The sequence below is a fragment of the Lynx canadensis genome, chromosome B4 (assembly GCF_007474595.2).
Source record: "Lynx canadensis isolate LIC74 chromosome B4, mLynCan4.pri.v2, whole genome shotgun sequence".
Classification (NCBI taxonomy): domain Eukaryota; kingdom Metazoa; phylum Chordata; class Mammalia; order Carnivora; family Felidae; genus Lynx; species Lynx canadensis.
The window spans coordinates 98519788-98546334 of NC_044309.1; the positions used below are offsets into that span (position 1 = coordinate 98519788).

The 26547-nt window shown below is 37.2% G+C and overlaps 1 protein-coding gene across 1 annotated transcript in view; it reads right to left on the bottom strand.

The window, feature by feature from the left end:
* The window catches only part of CAPS2 (calcyphosine 2), a 51313-nt gene extending 25834 nt beyond the window's left edge, over nucleotides 1-25479 (bottom strand). The window contains exons 1-8 of the mRNA XM_032594012.1: nucleotides 24936-25479; nucleotides 21561-21667; nucleotides 15673-15722; nucleotides 13723-13768; nucleotides 13117-13290; nucleotides 8167-8289; nucleotides 5033-5100; nucleotides 1139-1258 (exon numbers count right to left, since the gene is read on the bottom strand). Coding sequence (XP_032449903.1) covers nucleotides 1139-1258; nucleotides 5033-5100; nucleotides 8167-8289; nucleotides 13117-13290; nucleotides 13723-13768; nucleotides 15673-15722; nucleotides 21561-21638 — 659 coding nt within the window. The 5' untranslated portion in view covers nucleotides 21639-21667; nucleotides 24936-25479. The remainder of the gene's footprint in view (nucleotides 1-1138; nucleotides 1259-5032; nucleotides 5101-8166; nucleotides 8290-13116; nucleotides 13291-13722; nucleotides 13769-15672; nucleotides 15723-21560; nucleotides 21668-24935) is intronic.
* Between the last annotated feature and the right edge of the window lie 1068 nt (nucleotides 25480-26547).

Sequence of the window (26547 nt, forward strand, 5' to 3'; positions counted from 1 at the left end):
ACACAAAGAGAAGTTTAGATGTGTTAGCTGAATAATGACCCTCCAGAGTTGTTCATACCCTGTACCTCAGAACATGTAAATATGTTACAATTACATGATATGATAAAAGGGACTTTGCATGTGTGACTCCAGACCCTGAGATGAGGAGATTATCTGAAATTACCCAGCTGGATTCAATGCAATCACAAGTGCCTTTACGAGAGGAAAGCAGAGGGATACTGTGACTACAGAAGAGCAGTGTCAGAGTGATAAAAAAACAAGAGATAAGCAGCCATTGCTGGCTTTGAGCATGGAGGAAGGGGCCATTAGCCAAGGAATAAAGGCAGCCTCTAGAAGCTGAAAGAGACAAGAAAATGGATTCTCCCCTGAAGCCTCCAGAAGGAATGCAGCCCCGTCAACACCTTGCTTTTAGGCTTCTGACCTCCAGAACTGTAAGAGGATGAATTTGTGTTGCTTTAAAATACTGTGTGTGGTAATTTGTCACAGCAGCCATAGGCAATTAATACACAATACCTTTGAGTATTTAAGGTATGGAAACACCCTTCCAGAAAATAAGAATGAAACAAAAGAGAACAGTTCTAAAGAAGTACTTCTTGGCATGTCCAGCAGTCTGAAAATATGAAAGCATTGCTGCAGAAACTGTGGATTTTGTGTCTATTGATGCTGAAGCGAGCCATCACCTGCCAGTGAAGTTGTTGACAAATTTAAGTGGAATGCACCCCAAAACTGTGAAAGCCCAAAGATTTCATAAGCTACAACGTAAAAGGCAAAATGTCAATAATAATAATAATAATAATAAATGTTTAAATAATACTAACTTTGAATACATTATATCAATGAGATTCAGCACATACAAATGTCTCAGTTACTATATTGTATATTGTCACATATATTATCCCCTAAGGGTGTAGCTGTCATTCCTAACTTACTAATAAAAACCCTAGAGGGCAAAGTATACCCCAATACCCTAAATTGGCAGAACCGAGATCTGAACTCCAAAAATTCCACTTCCTTTTATATAGAAAAAAGCAAAAATAAGCCAATAAAAAGGTCTTTTCAGTTAGACACATAAGTATATTTTTAAAAATTCATTTATAACATACTATATCCTCATTCGATATAAGTGAAGTTTTCTTACTTAGTTTCATGTAGCGTTCTTTTCCTAAATCGAAGAGGTGTCATCTTTGAATCTGGAACGATATGAATGCTTTCTTGTCTCTCGGAGGTTGAGTTTTGTTCTGGATCACTGATCACAGCCCTACACAGAAAATACAAAGTCTGACAATTCAGTGTGATAACGCATGACTCTAGCATTCACATATGTGTAAGCAGCTAGAAAAGCTCAACTACCAACGCAAACTTACAATTATATATTTGCCAGATACTGAATGAATAAATTTAATAATTAAAAACTACTAGCCATAAAAAAACAAACACTCCTATCAATCTTTTTCCATAAATATTATCTAAAAATACACTGAAATTTTTGAGAAAACTCTGAGCTTCGTGTCTCTCTTTAATTTTTTTAATATTTATTTATTTATTTTGAGAGAGAGAGAGAGAGAGAGAAAGAAAGCACGAGCAGGAGGAGGAACAGAGAGAGAGGGAGACAGAGAATCTCAAGCAGGTTCTGTGCTGCCAGCACAGAGCCCAACTTGGGCGTCAAGCCCACAAACCATGAGATCATGACCTGAGCTGAAATCAAGAGTCAGATGCTTGGGGTGCCTGGGTGGCCCAGTGGGTTGAACATCTGGCTTCAACTCAGGTCGTGATCTCGTGGTTTGTGAGTACAAGTCCCACATTGGGCTTACTGCTGTCAGCATGGATCCCACTTCAGATCCTCTGTCCCCCTCTCTCTCTGTCTCTCTGTCCCTCCCTTATTCATGCTCTCTCAAAAACAAATAAAATAAACCTTAAAAAAAAAAGATGCTTAACCTACTGAACCACACAGGGGCCCCCATGTCTCTCTCTTATTTTTCTTTCAACATATAGACATTGTATTGATGACTTCTGAATAAAGATGTGAAGCAAAGTAAGTAAGCAACAATATGGATTTCTGGGGGAAAAGCAGTCCAAGCAGAAGGGAAGATAAATGCAAGGTACCTAAGACAGGAGTGAACCTTATGGTATGTTTGAGAACAGGGAGGAAGCTGAGTGGCTGGAACAGAATAGATAAGAGAGGGAGAGAAGCAGGAAAAGTGAGCCAAGGTCTAATGATGGGCAGATCATGTAGGGCTTGGGTAAACTATATTATTGACAATTTTCTAGCACACCTGATCCATATCCTTGCCATGGCCTCATTATAGGTGTACTGTACTTTCTTCCCCTTTAGCTTTGGGCTTAGCCATTTGACTTGCTTTGGCCATTATATAGAGCTGGATGGCTCTGCTGATCTCAACTAAACTAACTTATGTAAGTGTGGGTTGTTTGTGGATCTGCTTGTCTAGGATAATCTTGGCTAAGTGGCCCAGGTGCATTTGCAGAGTCACGTTCTTCTTAAGACCAGTGGGTTGGCCAAGCTGTGTTCTCTTAAATATAGTGAAAGCACAAAAAGGCCAAGTGGGAACACATAAGGCTTCCTAAGTCCTAAGCTCTGAACTGAGACCAATGTTTTTATTCATATGTAACTGGCCAAAGTAAGTAAAAAGTAAGAACCACTTGGCCAAGCCTAGCTTGGACAGTTAATCTGAAGATACATGAGCTCTAATTAATTATTGTCTTAGGGGGCGCCTGGGTGGCTTAGTCAGTTAAGCGTCCGACTTGGGCTTAGGTCATGATCTCACAGTTTGTGAGTTCGAGCCGGCATCCCTTCAGGCTCTCCACTGTCAGGCAGAGACCCCTTCGGATCCTCTGTCTCCCCTCTCTCTGCCCTTCCCCCGCTCGTTTGCACTCTCAATAAATAAATAAATACATAAATAAATAAACAAACAAACAAACTTTAATTATTGTTTCAAGCTACTAGGTTTTGTGGTGATATGTAATCAATACATAGATATTTCTCTGATGTGGAAAATTACTGGAAGGTTTGATCTGGCTTGCTTTTTAATAGACTTACTCTGGCTCCTGGGTTAAGAATAGACCAACAAGGGGCAAATGGAGACACGATGAGTGTAGTTAGAAAGTGACTAAAATAATCCAGGAGAAAGAAGATGACAGTGTGAGCAGGGATGATGGCAGAAGAAGGAGTAAATTTATTGTGAGGGTGGAAGTGAGAGTGATTGCTGACAAACTTGAGTATAGCATTTGAGAAAAAGAGAGGCATCAAAAGCATCACCAAGATTTTAGGTCTAAATAACCTGAAAAATGGAGCTGCCTTGGAGGAAAATTAAAGAGGATTTAGTCATGGGGAAAGGGAAGGAAAAGAACTTCCCGGAACCCAGATTGGCAAATGTTCCACTGGAGCCTTAGATTAGGGAAGCATCAGCATATAAATGGTTTTTAAAGGAATGATACTGGATGAGATCACTTGGGAACTACATGTAGAAAAAGTCCAAGAATGGAGCCCAGTGTACTCCCACATATAAAGGCAGGGGTGATGAAAAGGAACCAGGGGAAAAGACTGAGAAGGAGCAGAAGGGAGAAGGAAAACTAGCCAAGTGTCGTGTGTAGGAAGCCAAATGGGAAAGAGAAAAGTATTTCAAAAAAGGAGAAAGTTTCCAGTGGAGAAAGACGTTGCTGGGTCAAATAAAGGAGAACCGAGAGATCACCATTAGTGGAACAACATGGATGCCACTCATTATCTTATGAGGAGATGTGGTGGCACAGTGAGGGTGAAAACACCGACAAAGTGAGTTCAAGAGATAAGTGAAGGAGGTGCATTGAAGCCTATAAGAATAATTAATAGGGGCGCCTGGGTGTCTCAGTCGGTTAGGCGTGGGACTTCGGCTCAGGTCATGATCTCACGGTCCGTGAGTTCGAGCCCCGCGTCGTCGGGCTCTGGGCTGACAGCTCAGAGCCTGGAGCCTGCTTCCGATTCTGTGTCTCCCTCTCTCTCTGCCCCTCCCCCGTTCATGCTCTGTCTCTCTGTCTCAAAAATAAATAAACGTTAAAAAAAAAAAAATTAAAAAAGAATAATTAATTATTTCAAAACAAGTTACTGAAAAACATGCACATAAAAATACCTTTCTCTCTGCCATCTACACAAGCAATACTTTTTTTCAAAGCTAATCATAAGTCTCTCTCTCTCTCTCTCAAAAATAAATATAAAAAAATTTTTTTTTCAGCTAACCAAAAGTCCTAGTTCTTTCTTGAAGGCATCCTAGACTATTCCGCCTTTTCTGAAATCCTGCCATATTTACATATTATCATGCAATTTGAAACAGCTGGTGTTTAACCTTTACACAGTTTTCTAAGAGTTATGAAACTGGAGATTAAGTTTAAAATTTCTAACGGTCCCACAGTTTCCAAACTGTGCACCAAGTCACTCTAGGGTGCCACAGAAAATTCATAGGGACTACGTGAGATATTTTTAATTTTTGAGGGAAACAGTGATACTTGGTATTTGTTGGATGTTACCTGAACTACTAGCTCAAGGTAATTCACAGTTTGAACAAGAGATCATGTTACAATGATGTCAAAACGTTGCAAAGCAGGGTTTTCTACAGTTGCTGTGATAAATAGTAAGTGCCATGTGCAGTCAAAAGTGAAGGTGACAGTATCCTACACATTTCTAAGGTTTAGGGATTGGGCAGTGTCCCAAAAGGTACAAACAAGTAATTGAGGCTATTTGAGAATGAAATAAAAATATTTTTTCTTTCAATTTATGTGTATTATTTTTTCAAATGGCCATTAAGTTGTAATGAAGTAAATACTTAAGTTATTTAGATAAAAATACTTAAAAATAGAACTGTTGGGTATTTCTACTGACTTAGGAATGCTATGAAAAACAAAATCACTAAAACACTATGAGTGCAGTGAACAGAGAAAGTTTGAGAGCCTCTGAGATAGCCACTTGCTGATTGACTAACAATAAAAAAAATTAATGAAAACTTTCTGAATGGATTTATATTACTCATTACTAACTCTCACCCACCTAGATAAGTGGTCTATCATCACTTGCTCTGCAACAGTCTGTTTCTTCTTCTCTGCAGCCACAATTTCCTAAGAAGAGAAAATTTTTTTTAATTTCATTGTCCATAAAATAGAACAATACTATAGTTAAGACAAGAATCCAAAATATATGTTAAATTTCCAACTTCCTTCTTAAATATAGATTACTATATCCATCACTAATAAAAGAATCCTAATTATTTAATCTAAACATACCATTTATTTCCTAAAAAGTGATACACTTAAATTTCTGTAGAAATCATCAGAGTTTTCCATGCACAGCCTCTGAATTTCATGGAGCTAGAATAAAGGAGGAGGAGATTATTATAACCCTATCCTTGACAGATGCCCTGTAAAAGGCACTTTAACCTGCTCCAAGAATACCAACCCTGACACAAAAAGAGTTTGTTCTAAAACTGTAAGTAGTAGATATGAAGCTAAAACTGAATTGGAATCATTCAACCTTATATCAAAAATCTAAAAATAAATATTTTTAAAAAGCCTTCCATCATTAAAAGGATAATAATATTTTCTATGCATATAATCCATTACTCAATTGCTGGTTTGATTAAACTATCTTCACACTATTTTTTGCTCTTCCAACTCATTTGAAAATATTTTTACTATATTTTAGGTTATATGAAATTGAAAGATTAGTAATCATTCAATTCCAATTAGATTATAATGTGACTATATTCACTAAAATGTTTCTTTTCAAGAGTAAATAAGTTAAAAAATTAAGGAGTCAAAATAAAGCTTGTTCTATTTTTACACTGTAAATTACTGTCATCTCCCTTGATCACTGTAGTAAATGGAATCGAGTACAATAACATTCCTTAGATAGAGGCTTTGTAACCTTAGGGAGAATGCTCCATTTGAAACTAACGCAAAATTCAAATAAGAATGACTAAAGGCATATCATAGAAACTACTAAGAAAACTGGGAATTTGGGCACAACTATTTAAATATTAGTCTATAGTTGAATTTCATCTTTTTTTTTTTTTTTTTTTTTTTTTGGTTTGGTAGAACTTAAGATACAGTTTACACATCCAAATACGCCCCATATAAAGTTCATGTCATTTAACATAACTGCATCTGGTGTTATCTAAGCTCATGACAATTTATAATGACTTGTTTAGTAATCAATGTCAAACAGCAATTAGAAAGTTAGAAAACTTGTGGTAACTTACAGGTACAGCAAAGCATGTTTTATGTCTAAGGGGGAAGAAAGTGAACACTGACTAAAACATGAAATTATATACAGAAAAGGTCAGCCAGAACAGAGGTGTAAAACTCAGAAGCAAGCAAAAGAGGTGAGATTAATGAGTAGAAAGCCCATGCAGAAAGCCCACCTTGAGTGTTGACATTTGTGGAGGCTTATTGTAGGAAAGGTTAGAATCACCCTCAGGCACACTGATTTAGAGGCCTGTGTAAACAAAGAGCAGATCAGAAGCAGAAGCCACACTGATTCAAAGGATCTGATAATGTTGAAAACTGACTAGCAAACTAGAAGAGATGGATATAAAAACCACACAGGCTCACTGCTTCTGTTGTTGAATTAAGTGGTTAAAAATTAAAATGTTTCCACCTACATTTTAAAAATAAATCAGTATTGGGGCGCCTGGGTGGCTCAGTCAGTTAGGTATCCGACTTCGGCTCAGTTCATGATCTCACGGTTCGTGGGTTCAAGCCCCGCATCGGGCTCTGAGCCCATTCAGATTAGAGCCTGGAGCCTGTTTCAGATTCTGTGTCTCCCTCTCTCTCTGCCCCTCCTCCACTTGCGCTCTGTCTCCCTTTGTCTCAAAAATAAATAAACATTACAAAAAATTAAAAATAAATCAGTACTAATTTCAAACGCATTCAAAGTGTACTCACACAAACATTTCCTTGGGCGGGTGTGGGGGGGATGATAAATGCCTGCTACCACAATGAAGTAAAATGTACGTGATGCTGAATTTAGTGAATTAAAATGATTGTGAGTAAAAGAAATCCACTAACACCCAGATGGCTTTGGATGAAATCAAGAACACTCAATAGGCCTTAAGAATCAGTAATACTCATTTCGAGTGTAACTTCAGGAACATATCAAAGTAAGCCTTATCTGGGATACTGTTTTGTCTTATAAAGTGGCTTTTTTTAATTTTAGGATAATCCTGGTAAGATTCCTTATTCTATTAAACATAAATATCTCAATAATAATAGGCATATAAAATAATGTTTATGTTGTTTTAGTAAAAGAACTATAGCAAGGTAGTAACTTGGTCATCCACAGAAAATCAGTACATAGTCCGGAGACTGATTACACATTGTTGTCAATTCAGAACATACTAATTCTGGATGATTGTAATTCCAATAAAATATATATTGACTTCCCTCTCAATGATAATGATAATGTAACTGGCTAAAACTGTAATGTTTTATTATATTTAGGTTATTTAAGCCAGAATTTTCCCAACTTTGGAGCCACCACACACTGGTATTTCATCAATTCATTACTAACATGTCTAAGATATTAATCACCTGGGGGTGTCTGGGCTGGCCAGTGGACTCCAACTTCAAGCAGCTTGGTCTGATTACCCCAGGACACTATAGAAATGTCATTATCTATTTGTATCAGATCTGCCCTAAGCGATCCTCATCCAACAATCCAATTGATTTTATAAAAGATGCAATTTAGAGTTAATATTGAGAATCTAGAGCTTTGCTTCCCTTTTCCTTAAAAAAAAAAAAAATTACTTGATTCCTGCCCTTTTCCTTAACGTGCTGGAATTTCTCTAGTCCTATTTGCTTATCACTTTCCAAAAACTAACTAGGTTACTTTGGAGGCAGGGGTGATGCTAAATTAAACCCACTGACAAAAACAGCAGCCAATTAACATTTTTGATAGCATAAACTAAATTTTTACAAACTCTTAAAGATTCAAGACTATTTTTCCACGGTAAATATACCAAACAGCAACCATTGGTAAAATTGAGGACTCGATTTACTCATTAGTGAACATCCACCTCAGTCCAAATTCAATTGTTCCAATTATTTATTCAGTTTTAAGTCTGGAAAATCTTGGAGGGCAAATGAACTTAATGGGTTAACAAGTAAATAAAAATACTGGTAACTTACGGCATCAGACTTCCTCATACACCATGGTGCATTGTACGGGATGTCTGCATAACCCTGCTGTAAGAGGGCTTTCCTATCCAGAGTTGTAAGACCATCGATGATGGCTGCTTCACCTTGTACACACTGCAAGTGAAAGCAATAAATAAACTCATGAGAGTTTGTACTCAGTTCACATACTCAGCATATTTGTTTTTAACAAAATAGAGTATTAAATCACCTCTGAACATGTCAATAGTTATTTGTGTAGCAGTTAACAGTACAATCTCTGACAATCAGATTGCCTATTTGAATCCATTTCTTCCACCTTCTAGCTAGATGACCTCTCTGTGCCTTGGCTTATTCATGGCAATGGGAATTAATAACAGTATCTACTTCACACACACACACACACACACACACACAGATTAAATGCCCAACACCTATAAAAGTATCTGATATAGAGTCAGCATTAGATACAAAGTAGCAACTATTATAACTATTATTGTCCATTTGAGTCTTTGTAAAGTTAATAAAAATGGGCAATGTCCACTCCTTCATACAATGAAATTCAGAAGTACTAAGAGATGGGGTTTATCCTTTAAGGTAAAGGATTCTCTGGGATCCTAAAGATAAACACTAAATTTTTCTCTGAATATAAGATGTACTTATATTGCCTTAACAACAACAACAAAAATGTCCCAGCGGGATAGCAACTGCCAAAAACATAATAGATTTCAAGAGTTTTTCCTCCAGGGTTTGTTCTCACTTTAGATCTTCTCGAAAGGTCACACTCCATGTTCATACTCTACTCTGTCTTCATGACCTTTGACTACTACATGAAATCTTATACATTTGTTTGTGAATTATTGCCTGCCTCTCCTGCTAGACATTCCATTAGGGTGGAACTGTCTTTTCTATTGCAGTATCCCTGATGCCTGAACAGGACCACACATTGTGAACACTCGATATTTATTCAACAAATGAATAACACATCTTGTATAAGTATTAACTATTGGGAAATCAATTTATGAGGATACTTTATAATTTTATTTATTTACCTGCTAATATATTTGTTTTTCCTGCATAGTGATTTATTTTAACAGGCATCAAAAAAGATGTTTAGCATTATATAAGGTAAATTAAGCTGATTAAATTAACAGATTATGTTCAAGTATAAGCAAAGGTCTGCACTAAGTTTAGATTGAAAGAAACTTTCAAAAGATTTTTATTTATTTTGTTTCAGCTTATTCTTATCCTTTTACAAAAGGGAAAGGGTGACATTTCCCCCTTGGTATGTCAAATTTAACCGCCCCAGACCAGACTTCCTGGTGGCCTTCCCTCCCCTTCCAATTGTTCAGGCCCAAAACTTTAGAGGCATCCTTCATCATCTCTTTCTCCTAAGCCTGCAACCAAACCATCAACAAATATTCTCAGCAAATATTCTCAATTATTCAAAATCTACCCAGAATCTGGTTTCTCATCATGACCACTTCTTATCCAACTCTGCTGCCATTGTCCTCATCTCTTGTATGGCTTATTGTGACAGACGCCACAAATACTTTCCGCTTCCAGCTTCGCCCCATTCTTCGCAAAACCCATCCTCAACACAGCAAAGGCGCTTTCTGCCTCAGAGTAAAAGGCAAAGTTCTTACGTGGTCTACAAGGCCTCGCAGAGCTGCCTCCCCGCCCTCCCTTAACTCTCTCCTCATCTCTCCCTTCCTCTTCCTCCTCTGACCACACCATCCTCCTTGGTATTTCTTCTTTTTTTAGTGTTTATTTATTTATTTTGATAGAGAGAGCCAGCATGGGAAGAGGCAGAGAGAGGAGAGAGAGAGAGAGAGAGAGAGAGAGTGAGAGAGAATCACAAGCAGGCTCCATGCTGTCAGCACAGAACCTGACTCGTGGCTCAAACCCACAAACTGGGAGATCATGACCTGAGCCAAGATCAAGAATCAAAGGCTTAACCAACTGAGCCACCCAGGTGCCCCATCCTCCTTGATATTTCTTGAACACTCTATGCTCCCTCCTGCTTCCTGACACTCAGAGTTTATTCTGAGTGGCTTGTGCATCACCTCTTGTGCACCAGTCGTGTGCTGAAATGCTACCTATGGGAAAGATCTTCCCTGGTGATCCTGTACAAGTTGCGATCCCAACCTTGAACCCTGGTCTTCCCAGTTCCCCTCCATCCATAGCATTTATCACCATCTGTCAGGCTAGATGGGTTGATTGATTCATTCATTCACTAATATTTTTTTCTTGCTAAGTCCTTCCATTATGATATATATTCTGTAAGGGCAAAAATATTTGTTTTATTTACTGACTTAATTACTGTTTTCTATAAAATTGAAGTTTAATGATTTTCATGCTTTATTTAAAGATATTTCAGGGGCACCTGGGTGGCGCAATTGGTTAAGCGTCCGACTTCAGCCAGGTCACGATCTCGCGGTCCGTGAGTTCGAGCCCCGCGTCGGACTCTGGGCTGATGGCTCAGAGCCTGGAGCCTGTTTCCGATTCTGTGTCTCCCTCTCTCTCTGCCCCTCCCCGTTTAAGCTCTGTCTCTCTCTGTCCCAAAAATAAATAAACGTTGAAAAAAAAATTTTAAAGATATTTCATTATTTAAAATATAAGTTCACATTTTGGGAAATAATTTGACAATAAGGATTCATCAGCTTTTTACACTAAATGGAAGGAAACTCAACAAAGGAAATCTGCTGTTAAACAAGCAGAGGGGAACTTTTATCTTACTGTTTAATTAATTATCTGTTGACTGACAATATCAGTTTGACTAATGGGTGATTATGACCTTTAGTTATTGTCCTAGGTCCTAAATAAGTCTAACTTTAGCTTTTTTTTTTTAATCAGTAAAAAGAATCAATTTACATGTTGTTCCCTACTTTATCAAGAGGCTTACATTTCTGATATCAGAGAGCCCTTCTATTTCCAGAGATTACTATTCCAATGCTAATTAATGTAATTGTAAACAGTTTTACTAATAGCCCCATGTATACAGCAATTTTGATTTTCGTAATGGCAAAAATCTAAAAAAATATCAAATAAGTTGTTCGAACCCTTAAGTACAAAATTATTACGTATAGAAACCAGGTCTTTTTGCAAGACTATCAAGAACACATGAAATAATAATTGTATACATTTATATGTAGATTTTAAAAATCAAAGCAAAACAGAATTTTTTTCCAAAAGAAAATATGCATATGCTGGCTTCTATAAAGTTCTTTATTCATACTATAAGTGTTTACCAAACATATGGGAAGCTTTGCAAGAAATATTGGTTCCTCTCTTAACCAAAAATAAACAAATGCCCTCATCTGAACACATGTTCAAGGAAATCAAAGCTTTGCTTAAAAATATTTTAAACTACTTTGCTGCAGCAAATAGAGCATGAGCTTTTAGATATCTTTAGTCTATTTCCCCAACATTATTACAGTGATCTAAATATTACATGGTAGGGGCGCCTGGGTGGCGCAGTCGGTTAAGCGTCCGACTTCAGCCAGGTCACGATCTCGCGGTCCGTGAGTTCGAGCCCCGCGTCGGGCTCTGGGCTGATGGCTCAGAGCCTGGAGCCTGCTTCCGATTCTGTGTCTCCCTCTCTCTCTGCCCCTCCCCCGTTCATGCTCTGTCTCTCTCTGTCCCAAAAATAAATAAACGTTGAAAAAAAAAATTAAAAAAAAAAAAATAAATATTACATGGTAAAACTTATAAATACATGGCCGGATGCTACAGGGCTGTGAAATTATCCTGCCTATGATTATAGACATTAGATTATTACATTTGTATACATCTGTTTGGATCTGGGATATGTGTCTTAACATAATAGAGACAAAATAATCCCATAACTTTTGTTACTCTTTCCACTAAACACCATGTGATGTAGTAGTTAGTTCAAGATAGTTCCTACATGGATAGATGATATGCCATACCTACTTATAAATTAATCAATTCTTTTTACCTATAAAAAATGTTAAGCTGATACAACCATCAAACTTCCCTGAAAATACAATATTCTTACAAAAAGTTAACTACTACATCCAACTATTATCTCTTTTATGGCTAGTAGTGTCATAAACAATGTTTCTAAACCTTTCTTTCCACAATTCAAGGTTGACCTTGCCAATATGCTTATGAAAAGCCATTAAATATATTATGGTTAGTTTGCTCTCATAGTCATGAATGGTGAATTTACATCTAATTAATATTAAATAAAAGCATAACTTTAGTAATTCATGATGTTAAAAAAACATCTCCCAACATGACGCAGAAGAAAATCACGGAGTGATGACAGTTTTAGAATAAAATAGGGTCACTGTCACATCTATAATCACTTTTCAACTTTAAAATTTAGACTGTGAGGGGCATCTGGGTGGCTCAGTCGGTTAAAGCGTCCAACTTCAGCCCAGGTCATGACCTCACAGTTCGTGAGTTCGAGCCCCGCGTCAGGCTCTGTGTGAGAACTCAGAGCCTGGAGCCTGCTTCAGATTCTGTGTCTCCCTCTCTCTCTGCCCCTCTCCATCTCGTGGTCTGTCTGTCTGTCTGTCTGTCTCTCTCTCTGTCTCTTTCTCACAAAATAAATAATTAAAAACAATTTTAATTTAGACTGTGAGACAAAGAGAGTTCAGGATAGCTACATCAAAAACAGCTTTGTGATATTGTCTTATTTCCAATCCCAAAATAATGAAAACTTCTAACAGAGAAAAGATGACTAGGTCATCTGGCTAGAGTTTTCACATTTGAAAATGATAAATAATAAACCCTTAGAGTAGTTCTTAAGAATAAACTAGTTAATGCAAGCAAATCACTTCAAATAGTCCCTAGAACACAAAAACAAATGCTAGCTACTATACTTACTGTGACTAACAGCAAGACACCCCAGACAAAAAGACTTCTCTGATACATGGAATTTCTTTTTTTTTTTTTTTTAATTACATCAGAACTTCATGAAGTCTCATACAATACCTTGTCATCTGCCTTGTTTCTTGGAGACTGTTGCGTGACACCTGGTTTTGGATTTTCTGCATTTCTCTGACTGTACTGTTTATATCCCTCTTTCATTTCAGTTTTATGTTGCTGATATTTTAGTTTATATTTGCTTGTTGGTCCTGGTAAGTTTTCAGGTATTATGTCTTGCTCCTAGATGTAAAAATAAAAAGCATGTTATCCACCAGAAAAAAAAAATGAAAATAATTATTAATTTTCCTTATTAACATACACAGGTTTATCATTTACCTTAACATTTATGCTTAAGAAACAGATCATTATGATCTACATGCTAAACAGAGGTCATATGTAAAATATTTCGCTGGTACAGCATCACTGAGCAACCAAAGCAAGTGGAACTGCTCAGGATGGACTGTGGTCGTAAGTACCAGGAAGCTTATACTTTGTTTCCCAGCTGAAGATCAGTCCTGGTTCTATGAAACTGGTGGGTTAAAATGAATATGCGCAGTACTAAGTGGGATATATGAAAAGCCATCCTAAAATAAAATTAAATAACATTTATTATGAGCGCTATGCAATATTGTGTTCAAATGTTTTTTATAATAAATACCAAGTAAAAATTACCTCCTCATCAGAGTCAACAAGGCTTCCCAAATCAAGTCGTGGAACCCTGAAAGAAATAATCTATGCATCCCATTACTTTTTAAAATGAGGCTTTAATAGTTGCAAGTCACACATGCTGCATCTTATATAAAAAGGTACACTAAAGCCAATGGTGTGCTGCACCTACCAGCTGTGAGAGGCGTGTGTTACACAAAGGTTCAGTAGTTTTTGAGCTAGTTGTTAACAAAGCATTATTAAAGATAAGATTATATAAACTTCTAATTAAATAAGCTATATTAAAAACAAAGGTCATAAATACTTGAAGTCATCACTTCTTAATGACTTTACCGTGCTTCACTATTATCTATGTTCTAGAAGTTATTTACACCTATGGTATTTGTGTGGTAGTATAACGGTGTGCATCTCTTTCCAAGTCTGGGTTCAGTAATATTACACATAGCTTGAAATCAGCCACAGCAAGGGGCGCCTGGGTGGCGCAGTCGGTTAAGCGTCCGACTTCAGCCAGGTCACGATCTCGCGGTCCGTGAGTTCGAGCCCCGCGTCGGGCTCTGGGCTGATGGCTCAGAGCCTGGAGCCTGTTTCCGATTCTGTGTCTCCCTCTCTCTCTGCCCCTCCCCCGTTCATGCTCTGTCTCTCTCTGTCCCAAAAATAAAAAAAAAAAGAAAAGAAATCAGCCACAGCAGGATGATTGACATGGACATTGGCAAATGCTATGAATCAGGACTTGATTTATTATTTTGTTGATTTCTGAGACTTAAAACAGTAGTGAAGAAAACATTAATGGTACAGATTAAACTTAAAAAGTGTATCGTATCTGTAATTGGCACATTGCAAATAACAAAAAACTGAGGAAATATTGTACCAGAATTTGAAACTATTACTTACGTCAACAAATAAATCACTCACATCACTTTACAATAAATGAAAATATCAGCCAATGTTCATAAATTGAACTAATGGTTCGTCAGCTGCAGATACAAGAATTCAGCAGAAAACAAAAAGCATTCCGTGAGAATCAATTGGCTACATGGAATTTCCAAAAGAGAGTTTATATATTTATTTGTAAATTTGTAAATTTTTTTACAGTATTTTTACAGTATTTGTAAATTGCCTACTATATATCTTCCATAGGAGTAAAATTTATAACCAACTTAAAAAATACTTAAGTTTATGTATGATTAACAAGTAAAATTTTAAATAAACTTATAGTACACTTTCAGAAAACCAGTTGTTAAACATTTAACAAGAATGGGATTGATTGTCAGTACACACTGAATATATTTATCTAAGGCTGGCACCTACCTCTATTCTTTGTCTAGATGAGTACAGAGGTATCTGTTATGTAGAACCACATGAAATTGCTGATACTTATTAATTTCATATGGTTCAGCCTAACAAATTACTAGGGTTTTAACTTCTATTATCTAATAAGTCCTGTAGTCTAAAATACTTGAAAAAATATAAAAATGATAACCTTCCAAATTTTAAAAGGCAAAAATGTACAATATAAAACATAAATTAATGTAGTCCGTCCAAAACTAAAATCATTTAAATAAGATTGACAAAATTGTCATATTTCTCAAGATAAGGTTAGGGTCACAGATACTTTTCATTAAATTCATTTTGACTATCCTAGTTTTAAAATTCAAAATTTCATACATTTCTTTAATAAATTCACTTAGCTCAATTTTCTAAATAACACAATAGTTTAACCTTTTCAGGAAAATGTAAGAATATTAAAGAAAATAAAAAACAAGACAAGTAGTAGCCTCAATCCTATCATCCTGCTTCCATTCTGGCATAGCAATTTTCAGGCCATCTACATGAATATCAATTTTTTTGCAATTCACAATCACAGCTACATATAAAATTTTGCTTTTTTTTTTATTTGTTAACGTATTATATATGTTCGCCCATTAAATAGCTCAAATGTGAAGAAATGTGACTTACACAGGGAGGCAAGGATTCTGGATTGCCCGTGATTTGGAAGTCCGTCCTTGCTTTAATTAAAAGAAAAAATCAGTATGTATATACCCTTTATTTATACTTTAAAAGATAAGCAATGAGTCAATTCAGTAAAGCTGATTATTATTTTCTCAGTAAACTTCATAGAAGAAATAATTATTAAGGCTCTCCTTACTATGCTTGAGACACAGAAATAAGATGATAAGCAACACAGACAATCTTTACCCTCATGGCGCCCTGTCTGCTGGGAAAGACATTCATTCAAACAAACAATAATGCGGAAAAACACGTGCTATGACAGAGCAACTACATATAGCATGTGTACCCAACAAGTCTAGGAAACTGAGGACGTTTTTTCAAAAACAAAAAAAAGTAACCTTGAAATGGAACTCTGAAGGATAAGTAGCAGTTAGCCAGATAAAGGCAGAAGGGAGAATATTGCTTTAGTCAGGAAACAACTCATCCTGCACGAGCCCACAGGCCAAGAGTTAGCAGCTAGACAGGGCTGAAATCCAGAGCAAGGAGATTGTGGCCAGAACTGTTCCATAATACAAGTCAAAGAACTTGGACCTTGCCCTAAAGGTAATGTGAAAACTGCAGGATTTAAGCAAAGAAGAGACAAATATACACATGTATACATTTGTAGATGTTCAATATTATTTCCAAAAAATTGTGCAAAGACATGAAATTTACTCATGATAAATTGAGTGGTGAGCTCATGGTGGTGAGCTCAGCCACCATGGAATAAGAAATACATATGAGTCATAGAGAAATTCAAGTTAATAAGTGCAGCAAACAATTCATCAACACTTCTAGCTTACTTCTTAAATGTTATCTAACCGGTCATTTTTGTGATACTGACAATAAGTATAGAAATTACATTCAAGGGGCGCCTGGGTGGCTCAGTCTGTTAAGCATCCAGCTTTTGATTTTGGCTCAGGTCATCATCTCACAGTTCACAGGTTTGAGCCTCGCATCATGTTCTGCACTGACAGCACGGAGCCTGCTTGGGATTTTCTCCATCCCTGTCTCTCTCTGCCCCTCCCTCACACTCTTTCTCTCTCTCTCAAAATAAATAAATTAAAAAAAAAAAGAAGAAGAAATTACATGTAAGACTGAGCTTCATCACTCTAATTGACCAAAGAGAACGGTATAAACTTTATTCAATTCAGTATAAACTTAATTAATACGGCATTGTTTTAAATACTATTCTAATAAAAAGTTAAAATGCAGAAATATAAAATCACAAAATAATCAGCTAATTAGAAAAAAAATATATATATATATATAAAATAGTTGACCCTTGAGCAATGCTGGGGTTAAAGGTACTAACCACCTCCCCCCATACAGTCAAAAATGCATGTATAACTTTTGACTCCTCAAAAACTTAACTACTACTAGCCTACTGTTGACTAGGAATATAAAGTCAATTGACACATATTTTATGTTGTATGTACTATATGCTACATTCTTACAATAAAGTTAGCTACAGAAAATGTTATTAAGAAAATCATACAGAATAGAAAACACATTGTATTTATTGAAAAAAATCTGCATATAAATGTACCCATGCAGTTCAAACGAGTTAAAGGTCAATTGTCTATAACACATACATCATAGCTTAAAGTAGCAGCACACCTCTATCGCATATCAAAGATTGTCTTAATTGTACTTGGAAAACATCATGATATCATCTAAACTTAGGAAGAAAATCTAAACAGAATATAACTGTAGTTGTCATAATTATCACCATCATTATCCCCCAGAAAGCCTTGTATTTTTTTTTAATGTTTATTTAGTTATTTTGAGAAAGAGAGAGAGTTCACAAGAGCAGGGGAGGGGCAGAGAGAGGAGAAAAAGAATCCCAAGCAGGCTCTGCACTGTCAGCACAGAGCCCAGTGCAGGGTTGGATCTCAGAAACCTGAGAGTATGACCTGAGCCGAAATTAAGACTTGGGCACTTAACCAACTGGGGCACACAGGTGCCTCCGCACTGTCCCTCCTCCCTCCCTCCCTCCCTCCCCCCCAGAAGGTGTTTTAAGAGACCCCAGAAAGTGTTTTGACTTAAAGACAGTCTTTTAAAGTCATAGGCCTATTTCACAATGGCAGTTACCTTTATTGTCTAATTCCAACAAAATTTTGCTAGCCAATCCAGAATGAAGGTAAATTATAGCTTATAAATCCCTGGGCCAGAGTTGGCAAACTATGGTCCAGCTCTGTTTTATAAATAAACTTTTATTGAACCACAACCACATTGATTTATTTATGAATTGTCTCATTACATCAGCAGAGTTAAGTGATTGCAACAGAGACAACAGCCCATAAAGCCAAAATTACTAGCTGGCCCTTTATTTACTTTTTTCTAAGTTTATTTATTTTGAGAAAGAGAGGGAGACAAAGAATCTCAAGTAGGCTTAGCACTGTCAATGCACAGCCTGACACAGGGCCTGAAGCCACGAACTAGAAGATCATGACCTGAGCCAAAATCAAGTTGGAGGCTCAACTGACTGAGCCACCCAGGGACCCCTAGCTGGCTATACCCTGTCCTTTTTTTTTTAAATAGACTTTATTTTTTAGGAGTTTTAGGTTCATAGCAAAATTGAGTGGAAGATACAGATATTTGCTGTATATCCCCTGTGATATTATGATTTGTAAGAAATATACATTTGGACATTCATATGACCAAAACAGATTTCTCATATATATTTGGTCTTGTCCAGTTCCTGGGTTACAGCTCCCAAAATCTTTGGAGTTTTCTCAAAGTTAAGAGAAATAGGGGCGCCTGGGTGGCTTGGTCGGTTGAGCGTCTGACTTCGGCTCAGGTCATGATCTCGCGGTCCATGAGTTCGAGCCCCGCGTCGGGCTCTGTGCTGACAGCTCAGAGCCTGGAGCCTGTTTCAGATTCTGTGTCTCCCTCTCTCTCTGCCCCTCCCCTGTTCATGCTCTGTCTCTCTCTGTCTCAAAAATAAATAAATGTTAAAAAAAAATTTTTTTTAAAGTTAAGAGAAATAAATGTATTTTGTTATGTTAATGAGGTTGCTTTTGGAAAGCTCCTAAACTTGACGGCTGGTTGCCAATAAAGCCTACCCTGTGATTGGAGGGTTGGACTTTCACTCTCACCTCCTGACCTCCAGGGAGTGGAGAAGAGGGCTAGAAGTTTAATTAATCACCAATGGCCAATGATTTAATCAACCTTGCCTATGTAATGAAACCTCCATAAAATCCCAAAAAGACAGCATTCAGAGAGCTTCTGGGTTGGTGAAAACGTGGAGGTTGAGAGAGTGGCATGCCTAGAGAGGGCATGGAAGCTTCCTGCCCCTTCTCCCATACCTTGCCATACCCATCTCTTCTCTCTGGCTATTCCTGAGTTACATATTTTTATAATAAACTGGTAATCTAGTAAATAAAATGTTTCTCTGAGTTCTGTGAGCCACTCTAGCAAATTAATCAAACTCAAGGAGGAGGCTGTGGGAACCTCTGACTTACATAGCTTGTCGGTCAGAAGTACCAGTATCTGAGTGTCAACTCCAGCCTGTAGCCAGAAGCACAGGTAACAACCTGGGCTTGTTTGAAGTTGGAGAAGGTGTGCAGTCTTTAAAACTGAACGCTTAACCTGTGGAACCTGATGCTATCTCTGGGTTGATAGTGTCAAAACTGAGTTGAATTGTAGGTCACCCAATTGCGTCAGAGCATTGCTAGTTGAAGGTGTTGAAATTGAAACAGGGTGCTCATAACACCAAAAAACCCTATTGACCACACATATGCATAGCCTTCCCCATTATTAATATCCCTCACCAGAGTGGTACATTTGTTACAATTGATAAACCAACATTCACAAATCATCATCACTCAAAATCCATTACATTAGAGCTCACTCTTAGTGTGTATTCTATAGATTTAGACAAATTTGTAATGGCTTGCATACTGTCTTTTTCCCCTTTTATTTTAAGCAACTTCCATGTTACTCCTTAAATCATGTTCATCTAGTATTTCTCAATTGCTACATACTTTTCCAGTATTTTTTCATTATTAAAAAAACACACACTTTTAAAAAATACCTTTGTTTTCATCTGAGTTTTTCTATATTTAAAATTATTTCCATAGAATAGATTCCAGGGATTTTTTTTTTTAACGTTTATTTTTGAGACAGAGAGAGACAGAGCATGAACGGGGGAGGGGCAGAGAGAGAGAGGGAGACACAGAACCGGAAGCAGGCTCCAGGCTCTGAGCCATCAGCCCAGAGCCCGACGCGGGGCTCGAATTCATGGACCCCGAGATGGTGACCTGAGCTGAAGTTGGACGCTTAACCAACTGAGCCACCCAGGCGCCCCGATTCCAGGGATTTTATTTGCATCAAATCACTTGAAAAATTTTATAGGTCAATACACACCACCAATCTTGTTTCCAGGAATGTGGTACCAGGGTTTTTTGTTTTGTTTTGTTTTTTGGGTTTTCTTATATTTGATTCTGTAGAATTTCAATTTAGACTAGTCATTTTCTAAAGAACATAATATACACATTACAATCAAATGCCTCTGCATTCCAGAAATTCAACTCCTGAAAGCTTTGCAAAGAGGTGATGATTTCTATGTAATATCCTGCTTTTCTAATTATTTCAAAGGCCAAAAAGTTAACAAAGCAGATTTAAAGACAGCAGCATGAGTCATTATTAATAAAGAAACTTTTGTATTTTCAAAACTCTATACACTAATTTTTCTAATGTCACTATTACAATGTAAATTGAAATCAATTCATATAAATTATAATCAGTTAATACTGTGAATTATCATTGATGTTTTGGTCAGGTTTTTTTTATACGTCACTCTGTGCTCATCAAAAGTGCTCTCCTTCATCCCCATCACCTGTTTAAGCCATTTCCCCACCCACTTTCCCTCATGGTACCAGTTAAGAATGCACCGATTCTAAATCTGAGTATTTCAATATTACATTTTTCCTCTAATTTAATAGAGGCATAAAAGTATATCATGATGCTAATTTTCATTCCCCTGATTATCAGTGGGGCTGAACAAGTTTTTGTATTCTTATCTCCTACACATATTTCCCAGCTGTTGGTGTTTGTAATGATATCTGAGTAAAGAGCACAGATCTTGAAGTCAGAACTGGAGTTCAAAATCTTGGCAAGTCACTTAATCTCGAGGACCCACAGTCCTTCCACTTCTAAAAGTAGGTTAATAATAATACCTACCTCAAAGGTGTGTTGTAAGAATTAAGTGATATAAGTTAATGAAACATTTATCATGGTGTCTGGACAAGCAGTAGGCATTCAATATTTAGAATAATAAGAATAAAGAAATATAAATATACATCACTTGTATGTATTTCTAAACTAAAATTTATATTTACCCAATTCTGTGATGGAAACAAGGGAAAAGTAGCTGTAAATTTGTGCTTAATCAATGATTTATATACACAAGGGTGATATTATGAAGGTTTACAAAGAATAAAGGTCTTAATAGAAGCCCAGATTCTCTTCTTACCTAATACAAAATGTATACTGATACTCTCTTCTTCTTTCTACTATTCTTATTTCTTACATTTTCTACAGATACACACAGATAATTTTTAAGATAATAATATGAAAACAATAATAATAAGCTTGATTTTTACAAATAAAACTAATTCAAGCAATGACCAAGTTTTTAATTGATTATCTTCAATCCTGGCCACTCACTTCTTCAAATCTAGAAAATACGGATCCTAAATATTTGTAAGTATAAGTAGTCATAAAAAACATGAAGAAAATGGCCAATGATTTAATAAATCATTTAATGAATTTAATGAATCATTTAATGAATAATCAGGCAATTATTTAATGAATCATCCTACAAGAGGAAAACTATATAGCACACATACTTGCAGCAGCTTTCTTCCAGAGAATGGCTGAGTTTGACTCGTAGGAGAAGTAGCAACTCCTTTAACCTCTAAATCCATCCAAGTTCACGTATTTATCCTGCAGTATACTTTGAAAAGGGTAAAAACATACAAAACGGTCATTCTTACTCTAATTTTAAACAAGCCATGAAAATTGCATACTACTACTACATGGAAAGAAATCATGTGGTTAATCATTCTTACTTCTTTCACTCAAATCAACTTTTTGTGGGTGATTACATTATGTGGGGCAAATGCTAGTCCGAATAGTGCTCCCCCAAAGATGTCCATGCCCTAATCAGTGGGCCCTGTGAATATGTTTACCCTATACAACAAGGAGGACTTTTCAGATGTGATTATCTAAAGGATTTAGAGGTGTGAAAATTATCCTGGATTATCTGCAGGGCCCAATGTAATCATCAGGGTCCTTATAAGAGGGAGCAGAATAATCAGAGTATGAAACAGAAGATGTAAGAAAGACAGCACAGGTCAGAGAGGAGTGAAGATGCTATATAGCTGGCTTTGAAAGTGGAGGGAGAGGTCATGAGCAGTCTCCACAAGTCAGAAGAGGCAAGGAACGAATTTTCCCCTGGAACCTCCAGGAGGAGCCAGCCCTGCTGACATCTTAATGTTAGCCCTGTAGGACTCTTTTTTGTACTTCTGATCTCTAGAACTATAAAATAAATAATAAATAATGAGTTAATTTATGTTGTTTCAAACCACTAAGTTTGTGGGAATTTTTCACGGTAGTGATAGAAAACTAATGCTTGTACTTCTCTACCACAAAGTGGTATAAATTTATTTTCTTTACTCTTTTCCTAAACCTTTAGGAGTTTTGACTTTACCAGAGTAAGCTAATGAAAAATCTTGTTATGCAAACAGTATTCTTCAATACAAAGAATAAAACAGAGCGGATGGTCCAATTAGTAATTATGAGGTGACAGGTAAAACGCATGTTAAGAAAATATTGAAAATCATCAACTTGCAAAGTTGTACAAAACCAAAATCCTCAGTCACCCAAATTTTGAATATTTTATTTCACACTTCAACCTTAATCATACTGAGGATATGTTGTTTAACAATTCATACTTTCTTTTTCTATTATTAGACTTGGATTTATTTTAATAGTAATTTAATTTTTAAGGAAAGATGGCATGGCATAGTGCCAGCATAGAGTTATATAGACTGATATTAAAATCCTCATTTTTTTGATACTTTCCCATAATGTAAGCTTGGGTAAGAATTTAACCTTTCCGAGCCAATATTTCTAATTTGTAAAATGCGTTTAATGTTACATTTCTCATCTTCCTATGTATATGGAATATGGTTATTCAATTCGTGGTAGCCATCATTATTATTATTAAAATGTAGTTTTACTGCAATGAAATCCTCTTACTGAGATATCCCAGTTCTTCACTAATTTATCTATATGGCTCCTTTTACCCCATTTCCATAGTCCCCTCCCCTAGGACCCCATGACCTAAGGCTAGATTTCTACTGTTAAGAGTAAAATCAGGAAGACTTATTAACTAACAGCAGACATATTCTGAAAACATCACAATATTGGATTTGATAATAATTTGCCTTTTTTTTCCTGAGCTATCTTTCACAAGTAAGCAACTTTCTTAAAGTTGTTATTGCTTTGGTGGGGGGAAAGAGGCTGTTGTTTGCTTTTAACCACATCACAAAAGCTGTTGTATTTGCCATGATGATTGGCAACCAACAAGCCCAAGTTAAAACAGAGAAGCTGAGCAATCAGCTAAGTGATTTTCTCCCCACACCAACCACACAATTACCTATACCTGAGAAACCATTACAGCCATTTCAAATCACTACAGGTCACGTTACATCGCCATAATTCATTTGCAAATAACAAAAACAACAAAATGTAAATACTCTTTCCAGGACTTCCTACTCCCTGTATTTCCCTAGGCTTAACACTCATTAGCTTTGACTGTAATTAACTCTTTTCGTGTCTCTAATAAACTGTCAAGACCATGAAGCTGGATTTCATGTCCTTAATATAGCAGATACATAATAAATATTAATTTAGTCAATAAATTAATGCATAGTCAAATACCTGTTCACATTTTAAACATATTCTTAGTTTCCCTTCTCTGCACATAAATGACATGATCACATGCTACATATACTGTTCTTCAAACAATAGATATGGTATTCAAAGCACGAATGGTAATCATTATTTTTCACGCTATACTGTAAGCCTCACAAAGGCAAGGACTATGGTTTTGCTCACCTTGTATCTCAGCACTTAGCAGAAAGCCTAGAAAACAGTAGGAACTTAATAACTATTTGCCGAATAGGTGAATTCAGTCAATTCACATGTGCGTTATTTCAGACCTTGGCAGCATACAAACGGTTCATTCAGATATCACAGGAGTAGGAAAGGGCAGTGCCATCATACAGGGAACACTCCAGGATCTACAGAATTGGAGCAGTCAGGCTCCTGACACCTCTGTCAAAGAATCTTAAGATTTGGACAGGCCTGAAGAGATGAAATGGCTCAATCTTCTGATTTCCAAACTGAGGAATCAGTGACCCAAAAAAGGGGGATTTTACTTTGCCAAGTTATTTGCCAGTTATTACTGAGCATGAATTTATACCAGTTTCAGATCTCTTTCTAACACTACCCCCTTGCTGGTGGTACAGGTCAGAAGAAAGAGAGGAGAATTAGCTAGAGACTCAAGAACACCAGAAACCTAAACCTGGTGGCAAAAGAATTTCAAATAAATAGCCTGTGAGCCGATCTTTGGAATGCACACCAAAGTCTGTCCATGTCGGACGGGAATACTCAGTTGGGGTATGTTGGGGAGGAGAGGTGGCGGGAAGCAGGGAAAAGTACTTCTGAATGGCTCTGTCTCCATCCGGACTGCCACAAGTCAAGAGATATTATAGCTGGCACGTCATGAATGTTGTTAACAAACAGATCCAAGTCTTACCACATTATCTTAAGTGCTACCAAAAAGAACAGAACTCACCTCCCACTCTTCTCATTTCTCAAGGATAATTATTTCCAATTGCAATTATCACCATTTCCCTCTTGGTTAGTGATATTAGTGACTATAATTTGCTTCTACCAAATCAGAACATAATGGAAAGCGAAGAATAAATTGGTCAAATCCATCCCATAATCAAGGAGAGAAGAAAAAGATGAAAAGATTTAGTATTTAATCTCCATGCAAGTGAGGACCAAGTTTATCTTGGAGCCCAGGTGATAAGAGACCCAAGTATCTGAATGAACCTGGCGTCATTCTTAAGTTCAAACAGTAATTGTCGGTACACCCCTCCCCCCCAACACACACACAAAGGTTAAGATTATGCATTAACGCAAAGTACCTGAACTAATGCTCCGCCCTCTTCCTATCGGAGATTCAAGGACTGGGGTGTGACACCAGCCAACGACAGCCAACCTGAATTGACCCAACAAGATAGGTAAAGAGCAGGTCCAGAGTGGGAAGGATGGCAAAGGTATGTATCAACGGGGCGATTCCATCGAGAACTCCCCCGAGACAGCTGAGACAAGCTGGAAAGGCACAGCTCCCAGTACACTCTGCCAAGCCCAGGCCCGCGTCTGCAGGTTGCCTAGCAACTGGCGTCCCCTTGCTGGGCCTCCAAACCCTTTCTCAAATGCAGGGAAAAGATGATCGGCCCAAATCCCTTGCTCCTTCCACGCCACCTCTTGCCCTATACTGAGTGGGGTATTTCCTCGGCCAACCCAGCCAGCGAAGCAAGCGACCCCGCAGAGGTACTTGCGGGAGCGAGCTGCTGAAATCCTGTGGGGGCCTCCGAGTCTCATCCGGGGACCAGTTCCAGGGTGCCTCTAAATCCCGGCGGGGAAGTGGAAGAGGATTCACTTATATATGGGCTTCTCAGGCGCAGAGACGGGACCAAAGCCCAGCCGGGATCCACCACGGGTGTTGTATATAATTCTTTTAAGTGAGTTCTCTTTAACAAATTTTATACAGCCTCTACCAGGAGTTCAGATCCTAGAGAGATATTATGAGGGGAAAAAATTATGTTATAATGCCCGCTGTCAAGGAACTTGCAATTATTTATTTTTTTATTTAAAAAAAATTTTTTAATGTTTATTTGAAAGAGACAGCGACAGACCGAGCATGAGCAGGGGAGGGGCAGAGAGAGAGGAAGACACAGAATCTGAAGTAGGCTCCAGGCTCTGAGCTTGCAAGCGCAGAGCCTGACATGGGGCTGGAACTCACGAACCGAGAGATCAAGACCTGAGCCAAAGTCGGCGCTTAAGGACTGAGCCTCGCAGGCGTCCCAGAACTTGCAATTATTTAAAAAGACAAGACGCAATATAGTATTATAGAGAGATATATACATACAGGTACATAGATATTTGGATATAGGGAGATATAAATTAAAATACCGATACAATGGAAAGGGAACAAAACTAGGAATCAGGAAATTTTCATTTATTTTTTGCTCTGCACACAATGTCTATGGGCATCAACCCTTCATCAATAAAAGGAAAGTTCTGGTTTGAGAGATTTGTTGGGTTCCAAGCAAGGTATGCCCACGGAGGAGTCCAATAATAAAACTGACCTAAAGAAATGACCAAAGCAGGCAGTTTTTATATTTTTGGATGCAAAGAGACAATAAATCTGAAGAATTGACAAAACAAAGAACAAAGAAAGCTGAATTTGGGGAGTTTAGTAAATTATTCTAAACAGATTGCTCTGGGGTAGTAAATTAATAAAAAGTAACAAGGGTTGTTTACATACCCTTCTAGGCTCTTAATTTCTTCTCTGGGGATAAGGATGTCACCTTACATCCTGGTATAGGAACAGTACCTTTCACATGGGAAGTTTATTTCTTGCTTAGAGGAGACAAAGCAGGGAGCAGGTCAGAGTGCTCTCTTGCATTAACTACTTAAGTAACTTTTATTTAAAATAATCAATATAACAAAGTTGCACATTTTGGGGTGGCC